At 40.4% G+C, this 15,127-nt stretch overlaps 1 protein-coding gene across 1 annotated transcript; it reads left to right on the forward strand.

The window, feature by feature from the left end:
• Positions 1 to 231: 231 nt before the first annotated feature.
• KIF1BP (KIF1 binding protein) lies at positions 232 to 10,897 on the forward strand. The gene is made up of 7 exons (XM_015816675.1): positions 232 to 624; positions 2,399 to 2,497; positions 4,557 to 4,633; positions 4,738 to 4,921; positions 6,285 to 6,369; positions 7,541 to 7,650; positions 9,498 to 10,897. Exons 1-7 carry the CDS (start codon positions 232 to 234, stop codon positions 10,374 to 10,376), a joined length of 1,827 nt encoding a protein of 608 aa, XP_015672161.1. The 3' UTR covers positions 10,377 to 10,897.
• Positions 10,898 to 15,127: the final 4,230 nt, after the last annotated feature.

Raw genomic sequence — 15,127 nt, forward strand, 5'->3', positions numbered from 1 at the left:
AGGTTGCCCAGCGACCGTTGCCACGAGCAACGGTCCGCCCTCCCCACCGCGGCAGCGCGGCGGAGCTTCCATTTTGACCGAGGGAACCCAGCCGCGGAGTGAACCTCTCCGCGCATGCGGAGTCGTTCAGAGAGCGCGGGGCGGGGGTCCGGCGACGCCAAGGCCGGAGAAGCTACCGCTACGAGCGGCGGCGGCGGCGACCTCGGAGGAGGAGAAACGCGGAGCGAGCAAATGGCGGAGGCGGCGCCCGAGTGGGCCTCGCTCTGCGAAACTTTCCGCAGCGCCCTCAACCTCTCCTACGTGGAGTCCAAGAAGGACCCGGACGCCGAGCCCTACCGCTCCAAGTACAGCGCGCGGGAGCTGCTCGAAGGCCTCAAGCAGCTGCTCGGCGCCGGGGAGGCCGGAGAGGCCGAAGGCGCTCGCGGCCCTGGCGAGGAGGAGGAGGGCGAAGGCGAGCGGCAGCGACGCGCGGTGCGGCTGGCCGTGGTCGAGTACGAGCTGGGGGTGAACCACACCGACACCCAGGAGTGCTCGGCCGGCGAGGAGCACCTGGCCAAGTGCCTGCAGCTGCTGGAGCGGCACCGCCTCTCCCGCGAGTGCGTCTCCCTCTACATCCAGGCCCAGGTGCGGGAAGGTCCCCCGATCCTGTGGACCCGATGGGACCGTCGACCGGGGGGGGAAAGCCGCCAAGACATCGGCAGCACCGGGGGGAAGATGCAGGCAGGCGGGCGGGGATAGTACAAAGCTCGGCGTTGCTCGTTTGGGCAAGAGGGAGCTCATTTGGGGAAGGGGAGAAACGGTGGTCGGAGCAGAGCGTCTGATAGCCCAGGGGGTCTTCAACCTTGGCCCTTTTATGACTTGTGGACTTCAACTCCCAGAATTCCTCAGCCAGGCATGCCTGGCTGAGGAATTCTGGGAGTTGAAGTCCACAAGTCATAAAAGGGCCAAGGTTGAAGACCCCTGTGATAATACAGTTAGACGGGATGGATGGAGATGCTGTATTCTGCAAGCTTTTTCCTTGGCCAGCCAGGTGAGACCCTGGAACTTGGGTCGCTTTTTACATGTATCGACTAATTTCCCAGAATTTCCCAATTGGTGAGTTTTTGTGGAGTCGGAAGGCCTGTTTGGAGGAGTGTGCCATGTTGAGGAGGCTGTACAAAAAAGAAAAAGTGACAAAAGGCAGCGCTGGACAGTGATGCAAAGTTTTGAGACTTGGGTAATAGACTTTAGTCTGTATGAGCTGGTTATGGCGGAATATTGCAATGTGGATGGTGTTTCGGGGTTGACGGACGCCTTGTTTTCCCAGTTTAGTGATGTGTTGTAAACTTTGAACCAGAGAGTGGTATTACCTGATCAATTACCCAGTGGGATAGATAAGAGTTTTGGAATTTGCTAATAAGAGACCCAGTGAAGGGGGTTGGAATTTGCTAATAAGAGACCCAGTGAAGGGGGTTGGCTCCTTTGCATCTTTCACAAATCAAAACAAGAACTTTGCCATTTAGAACAGTGTTTCTCAACCTTGACAATTTTAAGGCATGTGGACTTCAACTCCCAGAATTCCACAGCCAGCATTGCTGGCTGTGGAATTCTGGGAGTTGAAGTCCACATGCCTTAAAATTGTCAAGGTTGAGAAACACTGATTTAGAATTTTTTTTTTTTCCTATTGCATACTGGAAGCCTGCAAAAGAAATATCTATTCTGGCAATATGAGAGTTGGGGGTGATGGGAGGGAATGATAACAATGTACCATGCTGTGTCTGCTTGCTGTCATCAATTCTGTGTTTGTGTTAGTCATCAAGGAAGTTCAGCTGTTCTATCTAGCACAGTAGACTGGCAATAGAGGGAACTAGTACATAACTGCTCTGTTGGAAGCAAGCATCATTTCCATTTGCAGCTTTAGGAATATCCTGTGCTGTCGAAGGCAGAGTTGAATGAGCTTTGTGTTCTGCCTGTTCAGTTATTCACCGGATCACTCTGGGCAGTCAGGAATTTTATGCATTACACTATTAAAAATTCCTTTATTTTGGTATTTCCTGCCAAATAACATTATTGAGCAATAGGAGCCCTTGTTAGTAATGTCCTCTTTAAATTATCCCTCCAGCTACCCAGTATTTTCCTTAAAATTATAGAATTGAAAAGAATATCTGATGAATATTTTAGATAACTTTTAAGTTTTTACGGCTCCTAGTAGGTAAAATTGACATTATCCTAGGAGTTGCCCCTAAATAAAGCATGAAATGTTTCCAGAACTTGAAATGGTTCTAGAATTTCTGTTCAGTGCAGTTCATAAAGTGTTTGTTTCTGAAATGACTCCTATGTAATTTCAATTGTAGGTTAACTATTTTGTTCCATTTGTCATTTTAAAAAAAATAACCCATTTGTTCCTCATGTTTTGTAGAATAATTTGGGTATCCTCTGGTCAGAAAGAAATGATATTAAAACAGCACAGATTTATCTGGAATCTGCAGAGGCTTTATATAATCAGTACATGAAAGAGGTAATAAGTGAATGAATTTACTTTATAATTTTGTGGTAGTCCTTGAATAGTTGTGGGTGATTGAGTTTTCTGTGAAAATTTGTGCAAAGATTTTTAAACATTTTCCTCTTGTGTCATTCTTTTGAAAATTGATAGTTGAACCTAGCTGAGGTATCAAATGTTGCAGTTGCAAAAATTATTGGCCTTTAATCATCAGTGCAAAAAATGCTTAGAATATTAGGATCAGTGCAACATTAAATTGTATTAACATTTTACATATTTTAGCTATTAAAGCATTTCCAAAACAATCTTACCATTCTGTTAGTTTTACTGATTGTATTGAACTATTCTATTATTGATGTGTGGCTATAATGCTACAAAGAACAATCAAATTTCATTGTTTTTTTTTATAAAGCACTTTCAAATGGGCCACACTCACCATGCATTACAAGCAGCTGATTTTGTTATATTGTTGCATTAGCACAATGGACCTATTGTTATAATCATCTTTGGCTCTATTTATATATGGAGCTACCCCAGGAGACATTTTCAGACAGCAGAAATGAATGCATATGAATGAATGCATATGAATGTAGAAAATATTTCACTTGGTTTGTGTTGGTTCAGTCTTTATGTAACTGAATTTTCTTTCAGCTAGAAGTAACACACCAATTCTTCAACTACAGTTTTAATGGGTTCTCTGCCAGGCTTCATCTTTTACTTGAGTTTACTTATTAGTGGTCACTTCCATACCAGATCTGTTATTATCTTTATGTCATTCCACTGCATAGATTATGCAAGTTCAACAGGATCCTGTCTGATTGGATGCTCCCTAGTAAAGGTTAAAAAAGCATTCCATTTGGACCTTTCTGTTTTTCTTTTGTTTTACAAATGTTCAGCCTGCCTTTCATTCTGGCCATGTACTTTAATCAAGCCATGTACTTTAATCAACATTCAGCTCATCAGTCCAGGTCAGGGATAGGCAACCTCGGCTCTTTTATGATTTATGGACTTGAACTCCCAGAATTCCTGAGTCAGCTATGCTGACTCAGGAATTCTGGGAGTTGAAGTCCATGAGTCATAAAAGAGCCAGGTTGCCTACCGCTGGTCCAGGTAGTCCTCAAGTTACAATAGTTCAAAGTTACAGTAGCATTGAAAAAAGTGACTCATGACTATTTTTCACACTTATGTTCAATGCAGCATCCCCATGGCCATGTGATCAAAATTCAGATGTTTGATCCCTGACTCATATTTATGACGGTTGCAGTGTCCCAGGGTCATGTGATCACCTTTTGCGACCTGACAAGCAAAGTCGATGGGGAAGCCACAGGTTCACTTTACAACCTTGTTACTAACTTTTAATAACTGCAGTGATTCAGAACAACTCTGGCTAGAAAGGTCATAAAATGGGACAAAACTCACTTGCTTAACAATGGAAATGTTGGGCTCAATTATGGTTGTAAGTTGAGGACTACCTGTAAAGCATTGGAATGCAGCAACCCAATTTTTTTTTCAGCCTGTAATTCATGTAGGTTCTGTCAGTTCTCCTTTGTTTGAATAAGGAAGACAGAATATATGTTAAACCTATGTGGCTAGCAGCATATGCTATGCAATAAAGCTCAGTGATTGGATGGGTAGAAGAGCCAATGTTGTTTTCTCTCTCTCTTTTTTTTTTAATTGCTTTGTGTTTTAGTTAGTGTCTTTTGTTAGCTGCCCAGGGTCATGAATTTGAGATGGGCAGTCATATAAATTGAAATAATATTTTTCTCCTGGAAAGAAACAATTGAATTGTCTTTAATTTCTGCTATTTCATTTTGTTATAACATTTGGAATGATTCCTTAGAGCAGGGGTCTTCAAACTTGGCAACTTTAAGACTTGTGGACTTCAACTCCCAGAATTCCTAGCTGAGGAATTCTGGGAGTTGAAGTCCACAAATCTTAAAGTTGCCAAGTTTGAAGACCCCCACCTTAGAGTGTCTCCTAGTTATAAACTGGTTTTGCTGTAGTACACAAATGCAGCCAGCAGAGCGAGCACAAGTTTGCCAGACATATTACCTTTAGCACTTGCTATGTTTTGCAGGATGGGAATCCTCCACTTGATTCCACCGAACATTTCATGACAGAAGAGAAACTCTCAGATCAAGAAAGATCAAAAAGGTGGGTGAACACACAATGGTGGGTTGTATGGTGGGTGAACACACAATGGAAATTGGTGAAAGAGTTTATTTCTGATCATTAAAACTAAGACACTGTTTCCCCAGGTTTGAGAAAGTCTATACACATACCCTGTATTATCTGGCCCAAGTCTACCAACACCTGGAAATGACTGAGAAAGCTGCACAGTATTGCCACACCACTCTCAAACGGCAGCTTGAGTACAGTGGTTACTACCCAATAGAATGGGCCCTCAATGCAGCCATTTTGTCTCAATACTATCTCACCAAGGTAATTATTTCAAGTGTTTCCTTCTGCGTATCTTATTTGCTAAATCAAAATATTGAAATGATGAATGGTCCTTGTTGGCAGGCATTAGATTCCGTATGGACACGCCTGGTTGAACTGGATTGCTGTTAAAATTATTTTGTCAAGCAAATGGATCTGACATTGATTTTCAGTTCCATAACTTGTTTGCCTACATTTGAACAAAGCTGATTCAATAATGCATAATAATTAGACATATCCAACAAGTAGCTATGAAATCCCAAAATAAGTTTCATACTGTTTTTATTCATTTTTATTTGTTGAGAAGGGGTTTCCTTTAGCCTTGGCACACTTGCTTACTGTTAAATTGACCAATAATTAAAGGATATGTCAGTGTAGTGGGCTTTATTTTAAGACTGTGATATAAGAATAGATGCACGTATTTATGTCCACATACCCTTATGCAAGGATCAGTAAAATATTGCTACAGAAATTATCTTAAATTTTAGGATTCAGGAAGCATGTTCTATCTCCCAAAAAGTTAGAGAAGGGAACCAGAGGACTTAATGACAGAGATGAAACGATAAGTCTTTTCCAACTCTCTTATTCTGTATTCTATTATATACACTTCCTTTGACAAAAATGACTGCAAGTTGCCCACGTTCACATATGGTGCCGCTTTTATGATGCCCCAAGACATGTTTGGATTGTACCAATCGAGGGCCATGCAGATTGTGTGTATTATTTTTAAGGGACATTAAACTTACACTTACAAATCAGGTGGTCAATTTTTTTTAACAAGTAAAACAGCTGTGCAACTTTTTTTAATTAGACATGTTTTATTCTCCCATTATTTTTTCCCTTAATAATTAATTGTTGTATTAAACCATTCTTTCTTTTACTGTATTTTTTTTTGTAAAGACTGGTCAAAGACTAGTCAAAGACCATAATAAAGATATTTGGCAAAAGTGCTGTAAGGCTGAAGCACAGTGCTTCCTTGTCTATGATCGAGTCTCATTGGAACACAGTGAGATTTATTTCTAGGCAATTTTAAGATTGTAATGTAAGGCTATGCCTTTTTAGAGTCTGGCTTTTATGGAAGTGAAAGTTATACTCAATAACTTCTAAGTAACAAAAGGTTGATGGTGACAAGCATATAAGAAGTACTTTTTTCATTTTGAATGATACTCTCTTTTGGAGCAATATTTATGCAAGCAAAATTTCATTAGCTGTTTGGGGTTTTTTTAGCACTCAGTGCTATAAGGTCAAGCCACAGAGTAGGTCATCCAATTTCAGAACACTAATATTTAAGTGTTTTATAATTAAAATGAAAACTAGGAGCGTATTATGGCCCAGAAACAAGCACTGTTATATTATTTCCCCACAGCAATGTTTCATGGAGTCTAGGCATTGTTTAGCAGCTGCCAGTGTCATCATTGGCCAAGCTGGACACGTGCCATCTGCAGAAGACAGTAAGTAACCTCATTTCAACTGGGGTGATTCTGATTTTGGCTTGGGGTCAATGCTAAATGCTTTCTTTTCATGACTTTAGTCCAGGGGTCTTCAAACTTGGCCCTTTTATGACTTGTGGACTTCAACTCCCAGAATTCCTCAGCCAGGCACGCTGGCTGAGGAATTCTGGGAGTTGAAATCCACAAGTCATAAAAGGGCCAAGTTTGAAGACCTCTGCTTCAGTCATTGTTCCCCTTCATTCTGGTCTGTAATCCAGTCAGTTTCACTATCCATTTGATTTTTGTAAGATTAAAATGAGGTTTCAGTTCAGAAAAAAAGTAGAAATATTTCTTTTCTTGTACTAAACTAAATTTTCTATGGATAGCTTATAAATGTGTTTGCCCCTACTGTTTCTCTTGCATCAGCCAATAAGAGTAAAAACAGTCAGAGAGAGCAGTAAGTAGCAACTTGAGAGGAAATTTCACATGAGCCAGACCTGCTCTGGTAGCGGCCATTTCCTCTGAAATCTTCCATGGCCCAGAGATTAAGTAACAGGATAGTATCTGAGGTGAAGGGAAACTTATACTGTATATGCTTTTGGCTATCCCTAAGACATTATCTTACAAATTCAGGTACATTAAGAAAGTTGGTTATAAGTACCCCAAATAAGACTTTATTTTCAATGTTATGTTTATATCATTGTGAAGGTTTTGGCATAGATTTAGGCTACTATCAGGCTAATGTTAAGGGGGAAATGGCTTTGCTGCATTGCCTTTAGGCAGAAAGAAGGAAGGAAACATTTGATAAGTTCCTTTGTTAGTATAATTTGTTTGCAATACACTCTGCTCCTTTTATTTTTTTACTTGGAGGAGTGTTGAGATAGAAATCGATCTAAATTATTTTAATACTATTAGGAAAACTATGTTTCACTTCTAAGTTGCGTTTGTATCCTGGCTTTCCCAAATGGAAATTAGCAGAGCCAAGGAAGTGCAATGAAATTGATCAATCTTAATATATGGAATAGCTTCAGAATCAGATTTTGGCTACACGTTAGCCTTTCTTTATAAATATTGTATAGCTATTAAGAGTGAAAGTTGGAAACTTGAAATGATAACTTGTTCTTTTCTTGAGAAATCTCTTCCAGGTCTAGCTGGGAGCTAGCTTAACATATGCTATGTTTTTAAAAATCAGATGAATCAGAACAAGACCAGCAAGATCTTCGACAGAAAAAAGCTGAGATTGCGAGATGTTGGATTAAATACTGTTTGAACCTGTTACAGGGGGCCCGAAAGCTGCTTGAGGTATGAAAGGGAACATATGCAAATAACTGTGATTTGTATTGTTGCTGTTTACTGTTGTAACTAACCCTAAATAATTACACATCTCTTACTGAAACTGAAGCCTTAAGAGAGAGGGAGCCTATTTCATCCTAGCCCTACATTACTTTAAGACTTAATTTTCGGTAGTAGTTCTGTACCAGTGGGTGGGTCAGCACAAAAGGGTAAAAATGTGAATGTAGAATTCAGTTTTTCTCATATATGAAGCTTATTCCCATACCTTACATGCATATTAATATACTGCTGCTATTAAGAATAGTACAAACATCTCATTCAAAACTCTTCTCGCAGTAGCAGCAGCAGCAGACATTACAAAAAAACTTGTTTGCTTTGGGAAGAGATATCAGTGGAGCAGAAGTAAATGTTAGGGATTTTTTTTTAAGGGGGGGGGAATCCTATTAGTTTCCTTGAGAAGCTTGTTCCAAGCCTAATTTCTCAGGAGGACAATAAGGGGGGGCTATGGGCCAGTTTTGGATATTTGTATGCCACAAATTGCTCATCTCCGAGATATCTGTTACATCTACAAAGATAGGAGCTAATTGTCAGGTGCTGGAAACTAAATGTGGCCTTTAAAATTACACATGGGCTTTTTTTTTTCCCAGTATCAAACTCTTAATTGTGTGTCAAGTACAAAAAAGGCAGCATCGAGTACAGTTAAAAGAAAAATATACGAATGTGTGATGGTAGATTTTGCCCATTCTATTACTTTTGAGTTTAAAGAGATATTTTAAATTATTGTTGCTTTCACCCAAATAATTAGACACAGTTTCTTCGTGGGATATTATGCTTGGCTAATTCTGTGTCTAAATATGCATCTAGAAATTTAAAAAGAAGCCTAAAGGGCTGCGAGATTGTATAACTGTGCTATGTGCACCTAAAGCAAATCACTCTTAACAAAAGTACTGCTTGCTTATTAAAGGATTGGCTATGTTTGTACAGAATGGTGATGCAGCCATTACCATACTAACTCACACTGCTTGGATTGCTTTCCTGGCACCTGCTAATAGCAGGCATAGCCAACAACTGCTCCCTCTGTAATTTTTTCCCCAAGTCAGATAAAAGAGAATTTTTGGATTGTTTCTGTTGAAAAATTGGAAAGATTGGGAAAGGCTCATATTTGAATATCTAGTACAGGGTTCTTCAAACTTGGCCCTTTTATGACTTGTGGACTTCAACTCCCAGAATTCCTCAGCCAGCGTGCCTGGCTGAGGAATTCTGGGAGTTGAAGTCCACCAGTCATAAAAGGGCCAAGTTTGAAGAACCCTGATCTAGTACATACAACGCAATAAATACATTGTGGCTTCAGGTGGAACCAGCGGGCATTAGGCAGGATTCGTTCATAATTGTCTGTTAATTTCTTTTGAGGCAGGATGGATACTTGTCAGGCTACCAAAATGTATTTCCAGGTATCTTGGCAGACGTGAACATGTCAGCATTTCACAAATATTCCCATAAACTGCAAATGTGAAGGGCACTGCCGTATGAGATTTTCCTTTAGATGTAATCTATTGCAAGTTTTAATTCGTCCATTTCAGTTGTAATATATGGTAATTCAAGTGACGTCGGAGAAACTAGTTTGCAATACGTAGAGAATTGTTGCAAAGCTTAGCTGTCGATTCTTTCAAATTGCAAATGGAAAGATAGGAAACTCCTTGTAGGAGGAGAAGAAGAAAAAAATGTTGGGAATTAGTCTGATTGAAATTATGAACAGTTGGAGCGGTCTTTATCATTATTACTAAGAACTAAGGAATTAACTCGTCAGTTCTGTGACATTCACACCATTATTTAAAAATCATTTCTGCTGATTTTAGGACAACATTGGTGAGCTGGATCCAGACAGGCAAGTGGAACTGAAAGCCCAGCAGGAAAAAGAGGAGGATGAGAAGGAGAAAGGAAGAAAGAAGGCTGTTCTTTTTGGAACTAGTGATTTGTGTGATTCTATTTTGGCCATGGAAGAGAAAGTGAGCTGTGTGTTTGCGTTAGACTTCAAAGAAGCCAGAGAAGTCTTCTTAGTAGGTCAGAACTATGTCAACGAAGCCAAAGAGTTCTTTCAGGTAGATGGGTATGTCACCGATCACATTGAAATTGTCCAAGACCACAGCGCTTTATTTAAAGTGCTGGCTTTCTTTGAGGAAGATTTTGAGAGGCGTTGCAAGATGCACAAGCGTAGGGTCGATATGCTGGAGCCTCTGTACTCGGGCTTAAATCCTCAGTACTACCTGCTGCTCAGCAGGCAACTTCAGTTTGAATTGGCAGACACCTATTATGAGATGATGGATTTAAAAGTAGCCCTTGGCAATAAACTCGAAGAGCTCGATTCCCACACAGTAAAGAAAATAAACTCACTTGCTCAGCTGGCAATAAAATTCTATGAACTCTTCTTGGATTCACTGAGGAACCCCGATAAGATTTTCCCAGAGATCCTTGAGGAGGACGTCCTTCGCCCTGCAATGGTGGCCAAATTTCACATTGCCCGCCTTTATGGCAAGCTGATCACTGCAGATGGCAAAAAGCAGTTGGAGAACATGCAGACCTCCTTGGAATATTACTCATTTCTAGTAGATTACTGCGAGAAGCACACAGGTGCCGTCCAAGCTATTGAAACTGAGCTAGAACTGAGTAAAGAAATGGTGGGTCTCCTTCCAGCCAGAATGGAAAGGCTAAGAGCAAAGCTTCCAACTGTCACCTAACTTCTTTTATTTCCATGGCAGTGTGCAATATTAACATGATGTCTGTCTAAAGAGAGAGTGTCGCTTACGACAGTTTCTCTGTAGTAATCCAACACATATTTTTTTTTGCAAATACCTGCTGGGACAGGCAGCATGGAACCTGTTTCAGACTGACAACTGTCCAGTGTAGTTGCTCTCCCACACTTCAATATTAAATATCCAGTGAGTGGTCAACTGATGCTCTGTACTGTTTGCACCCTTCTGACACGCGAGCCTTCCTGCCTTACATTTTTCTCCTTCCACTGCATGGCCAGTTTCCAGCTGCAGTGTTGTTTTCCAGCAGTTTCCTATACTAGGGAACGTTTTGTACAGTCCTAGCTATCACTGTAACCTAGGCACTTGGCTGTGTGGCACTGATCGAGATTTAGCTTTAAGATTTTTGTTAACAAATCACTAATTTAATTTAACTGTGTCATTTTTGTATATGTTGTCCTTCCGTCCCCTTTTAGAGGAATCCATAAATAAACATACTTGATGGCAAATTCTCTTGGCATCTTTTGTGTGCAAGTTAAATCCGTTCACAGCAATGGAAAACCTCTCTTAATTTCTTTCTTGATTTTTTTTCCCCTCCACATTGAGATTTTAATATTCTCTTCACCTATAGATTGGGGCCTTTTTTCACTGTTCCCTAAAATGTACAAATAATTGTTCATTTGTTCTCGTTTTGCATAATTCTATCCAAGGGAAAGATATTTAAAGGAGGGAGGAAGAGAGAGAAATTGATTGGAAAAAGCCTCACCAGATCCTCAGGAATCTCATTTTTAATTGATGAATTATTGATTTATAAAGCCTCCCAATGCTGGAAAGAAAAGTGGGAGTATAAAGTTTTATTTTGTGTAGTTACATTTCAAGTTAAGATGTTTCTCACATATTTAAAGCCTTTTCTAAACATAAGAAGTGATATATATATATACTCCAATTTTCTAGAAATTGATCTTATTGCTCAAATGCTTATATTGCACAGATATCCGACTATGCTAAAGTTAAGAGTAATAAGATTCTTAGCCCATAATGCAAACATCCTGGGGAAATATAAAACCTTGATTAACTCTAATATAGATGGGCTGGAATTTCTATAAAGGAAAGAGAACGGGAAGCAGATTTCCCTAGCCACCTGCCTCAGTGCTACTGGGCAAGAGATGACACTGTGCAAGTTATTTCATTTCTTTTCATGTCTCCCCTTATAATCTGCCAAAGTAACAGAGGTGAGACCTATTTTTCCCATGTGTATCTTCTCTTTTGCAAAAGACTGATCTCACAAAATATATATATATAAATCTCTGTCTTTGTAGTCACAAACAAAAGCAGACGGCAATACAGATTTGTTTAAAGTATAGCCATGTAAAAGGATGTTCCATAGAGAAATATAAAGGAGATTCCCAAGGCTCTGGCAGGCCATGAGATAGTCCCCATCTGCTCCTATATTGTGCAGGCAGCGCTGCTCTAAAGCAGTGGTTCTCAACCTTTTTAATGCTGCGACCCCCAACCGGTCGTAAGTCGAGGACTAAACCAGTCGTAAGTCAAGGACTAAACGGTCGTAAGTCGAGGACTTTCCCTGCCCGGGAGCGCCGCGCATGCGTGGTTCCGCCCCCTGCGCCGGCCGAGGGGTAGCTGGCAAACAGCAGAGACGGAGCAGGCCGACCACCAGCTGGCCCAGCCCAAGGGAGGTAAGGCACCCGCCGGAAAAGGGAAAAAAAAATGGCGGACAGCCTTGCTTGGCGACCCCCGTGAAATGGTCGATCGACCCCAAATGGGGTCACGACCCATAGGTTGAGAACCGCTGCTCTAAAGAGTTGTAAGTTGTATAAAACAAAAGTGCTAGTACTGAGAACATAAAGATTGGAGGCAAAATGTATTAGATGTTAAAAACAAGAATGAAAGAAAACCACCTTTGCCGCCAGGTGCCAGGGCAACCAAAACTGTTAGCCTCCTGACTTAACATCCCACCCCCTTCTTAGCCCAGCGTGGAAGAGCCACGTCTTCATGGTCGTCTGATGGCTACAATAGTAAGCCAAGTCAATTCTGAGACTGCTAACGAAAATGGAACAAACCCAGTTTCTTTTCTCAGTTCCCCGTCTCTTCCTCTTGTTTTCAAAAGACAAAATAGTTTTTCTCTCTTGCAGAAGGGAGGAGTTTGGGACAGCTAATTCAACCGTTTGTGTGATCTCTAGCCTTGTATCAGATAGCTTGGATGTCTGCTAAGATTTCGATGCTGCTGACTATCGGCAACTGTGGGGTTGAGGACTCTGATCATCCTCGGAAAAGACAATATTCTCCAAGTACTACGCAAGTGTTTAGATCAGGGGTAGTCAACCTTGGCTCTTTTATGACTCGTGGACTTCAATTCCCAGAATTCCTGAGCCAGCTTAGCTGGCTCAGGAATTCTGGGAGTTGAAGTCCACGAGTCATAAAAGAGCCAAGGTTGACTAATCCTGGTTTAGATGTTTTCTTTAGTTCAGGGAGCCTAAAGAACACTTTAATCTATAGCCCACTTGCTATAGATTAAGGGAGCTGAAACAATAATGCCGTAACTTTTTCCAGGGGAGGTGAAAAGTACCTCAGTAGCTAGGAAGGATTTTTATTCCTTTCGTAAAGATATTCATGCGCTCGACCGATTGAGCAGGGATGCGCAAAATGATTCACATACAACCAGTTGTCTGCGCGAAATACCCGGGTTGGAGTGGCTTGCCTCCAAACTGAAATAATGAAAATTTGGTCCAGATGGAGAATGAAATGTGGTTTTCTTCTGGTTGCAAATGGTTGTTCCAGGCAAACTTCTACAAGCCTGGCACAAAGACAGGGTTGAAGGTTTCCTTGGTGACAGCAAGCATTAGTGACATTAATGTGGATTGGGGAAGGGGGACAGCAAGACGACTGAAGGAAGGCAGGAAGACAACGGAAGTACTGGGAAGATTGACATGCTCGGAGTGATTGAGACCCTCAAGGAATAGGGACATAGGCCATGGCAGCAGTAATAGTGGCAGTCGTAGAAGGAAAGAGGAAGAGCAAAGACCAGCTATTATAATAATAATAATAATAATAATAATAATAATAATAATAATAATAATAATAATAATAATAATAATAATAATAATAATAATAATAATAATAATAAAGTTGGAAGGGACCTTGAAGGTCATCAAGTCCAACCCCCTGCTCAGGCAGGAAACTCTACACCATTTCGGATAAATGGCTGTCCAGTCTCTTCTTAAAAACTTCCAGTGTTGGCGCATTCACCGCTTTTGGAGGCAGGTTGTTCCACTGGTTAATTGTTCTAACTGTCAGGAAGTTTCTCCTTAGTTCTAGGTTGCTTCTCTCCTTGGTTAGTTTCCATTCGTTGCTTCTTGTCCTGCCTTCAGGCGCTTTGGAAAATAGCTTGACTCCCTCTTCTTTGTGGCAGCCCCTGAGATACTGGAACACTGCTATCATGTCCCCCCTCACCCTTCTCTTCATTAAACTAGACATACCCAATTCCATCAACCTTTCCTTACTCCTTACTCTTCCTGTGAAATCCCTTCAGGAACTCTAGTTTTTATTTTGGCTAAAGTCTAGAACAGCAGCAACCACTGGTTTTATTTCTGACTACTGAATGAAAACAATTGGACAGAACTTCTGATATGGAATGTGCTTGTTTCAGATTTAGAACAGAATGCATTTTCTGTTTTATGTGTGCCCCTACTACTGCGGTATGCCTTTTATGTTCATCAAAGCTTTTGAGTGTTCAGAACTCAAGCAGCTGCAACCGAGTATTATCACCAAATCTTTTACACATGATATATTTTAATTATTTAGGATATTATGTTTTCACTTGGCAATATATAAATACGTATGAAATCAACATTTCTTAGTCTATGATCTACGGGTAAAGTCAATTTGAATAATTCACATATAACCCACTAACCAGATCTTAACAGTTCCCAGTGAATCAACACCACACTGCTTTTGTGCCTGTTTCAGAATTTTCATCAAAACTAATCTGCACTGATAAATGTGTAAATTTCAAAACAGCTACTTTACATGTAGTTTCTCCCCATAGTAGCATAGATAGACTCTAGCATGTTGTTTGCCCACTTCCTGTTTGCTCACACTCAGTAGATAAGTCTGATAGTTTATCAGGCATAACACATGCACTTCTTGTTAATCAAAAGATCTATCAATATTTAAGGGCAGCTATGCTGTCTGCTGGGGGGGGGGATTTTTTGATTTTAGAGTGTTCAATATTCCTTTAATTTTTTTCAGATTTTTTATTTTTGGGTAAGCTATGTGCACATTTGTTTTATTGACTTTCTGTAAACAGGTGGCATTCTTCTGAAGAGAAAAGCTTTTGATCCAATGTATCATTTCCATTGGTGGAACAGGGAAGGAGGAACTTTACCAAATCTTCATTTTCCTTTGACCTCATTTTTTTTTTTTAGCTACAATTGAAAGGTTTAAATTTCAGCTATGGTGGTAGGATGAACACAAAATTGTGGTGTGCAATTAACATTAACATTTAAATGTGAGCAAACACCAATTCTGAGTTCATTATTTTAAAAAATGAAGCAAATATCACAGTTGTTTTATTTTAAATTTTAAAATTTGAAATCAAAAGTCTTGCTCATTTTGATTGTGGCAGAATCTGCATACTGTGAAAACTCTAACTTTAACTGGGTGAAACAATGCATCATGGAGCAATTTTTTTTTTCAACCAAGGAACCTCAAATGCCTAACTT

The sequence above is a fragment of the Protobothrops mucrosquamatus genome, unplaced genomic scaffold (assembly GCF_001527695.2).
Source record: "Protobothrops mucrosquamatus isolate PMUCROS unplaced genomic scaffold, P.Mucros_1.0 scaffold479, whole genome shotgun sequence".
In the NCBI taxonomy this organism is placed as follows: Eukaryota; Metazoa; Chordata; class Lepidosauria; order Squamata; family Viperidae; genus Protobothrops; species Protobothrops mucrosquamatus.

What these genes read in the sequence shown, in the direction of transcription:
- KIF1BP (XM_015816675.1), top strand. Translation starts at nt 232, where the DNA reads ATGGCGGAGGCGGCGCCCGAGTGGGCCTCGCTCTGCGAAACTTTCCGC. An exon ending in GATCAAGAAAGATCAAAAAG is followed by an intron (nt 4,634 to 4,737) that starts GTGGGTGAACAC and finishes CTGTTTCCCCAG; the next exon opens with GTTTGAGAAAGTCTATACAC. An exon ending in CTCAATACTATCTCACCAAG is followed by an intron (nt 4,922 to 6,284) that starts GTAATTATTTCA and finishes ATTTCCCCACAG; the next exon opens with CAATGTTTCATGGAGTCTAG.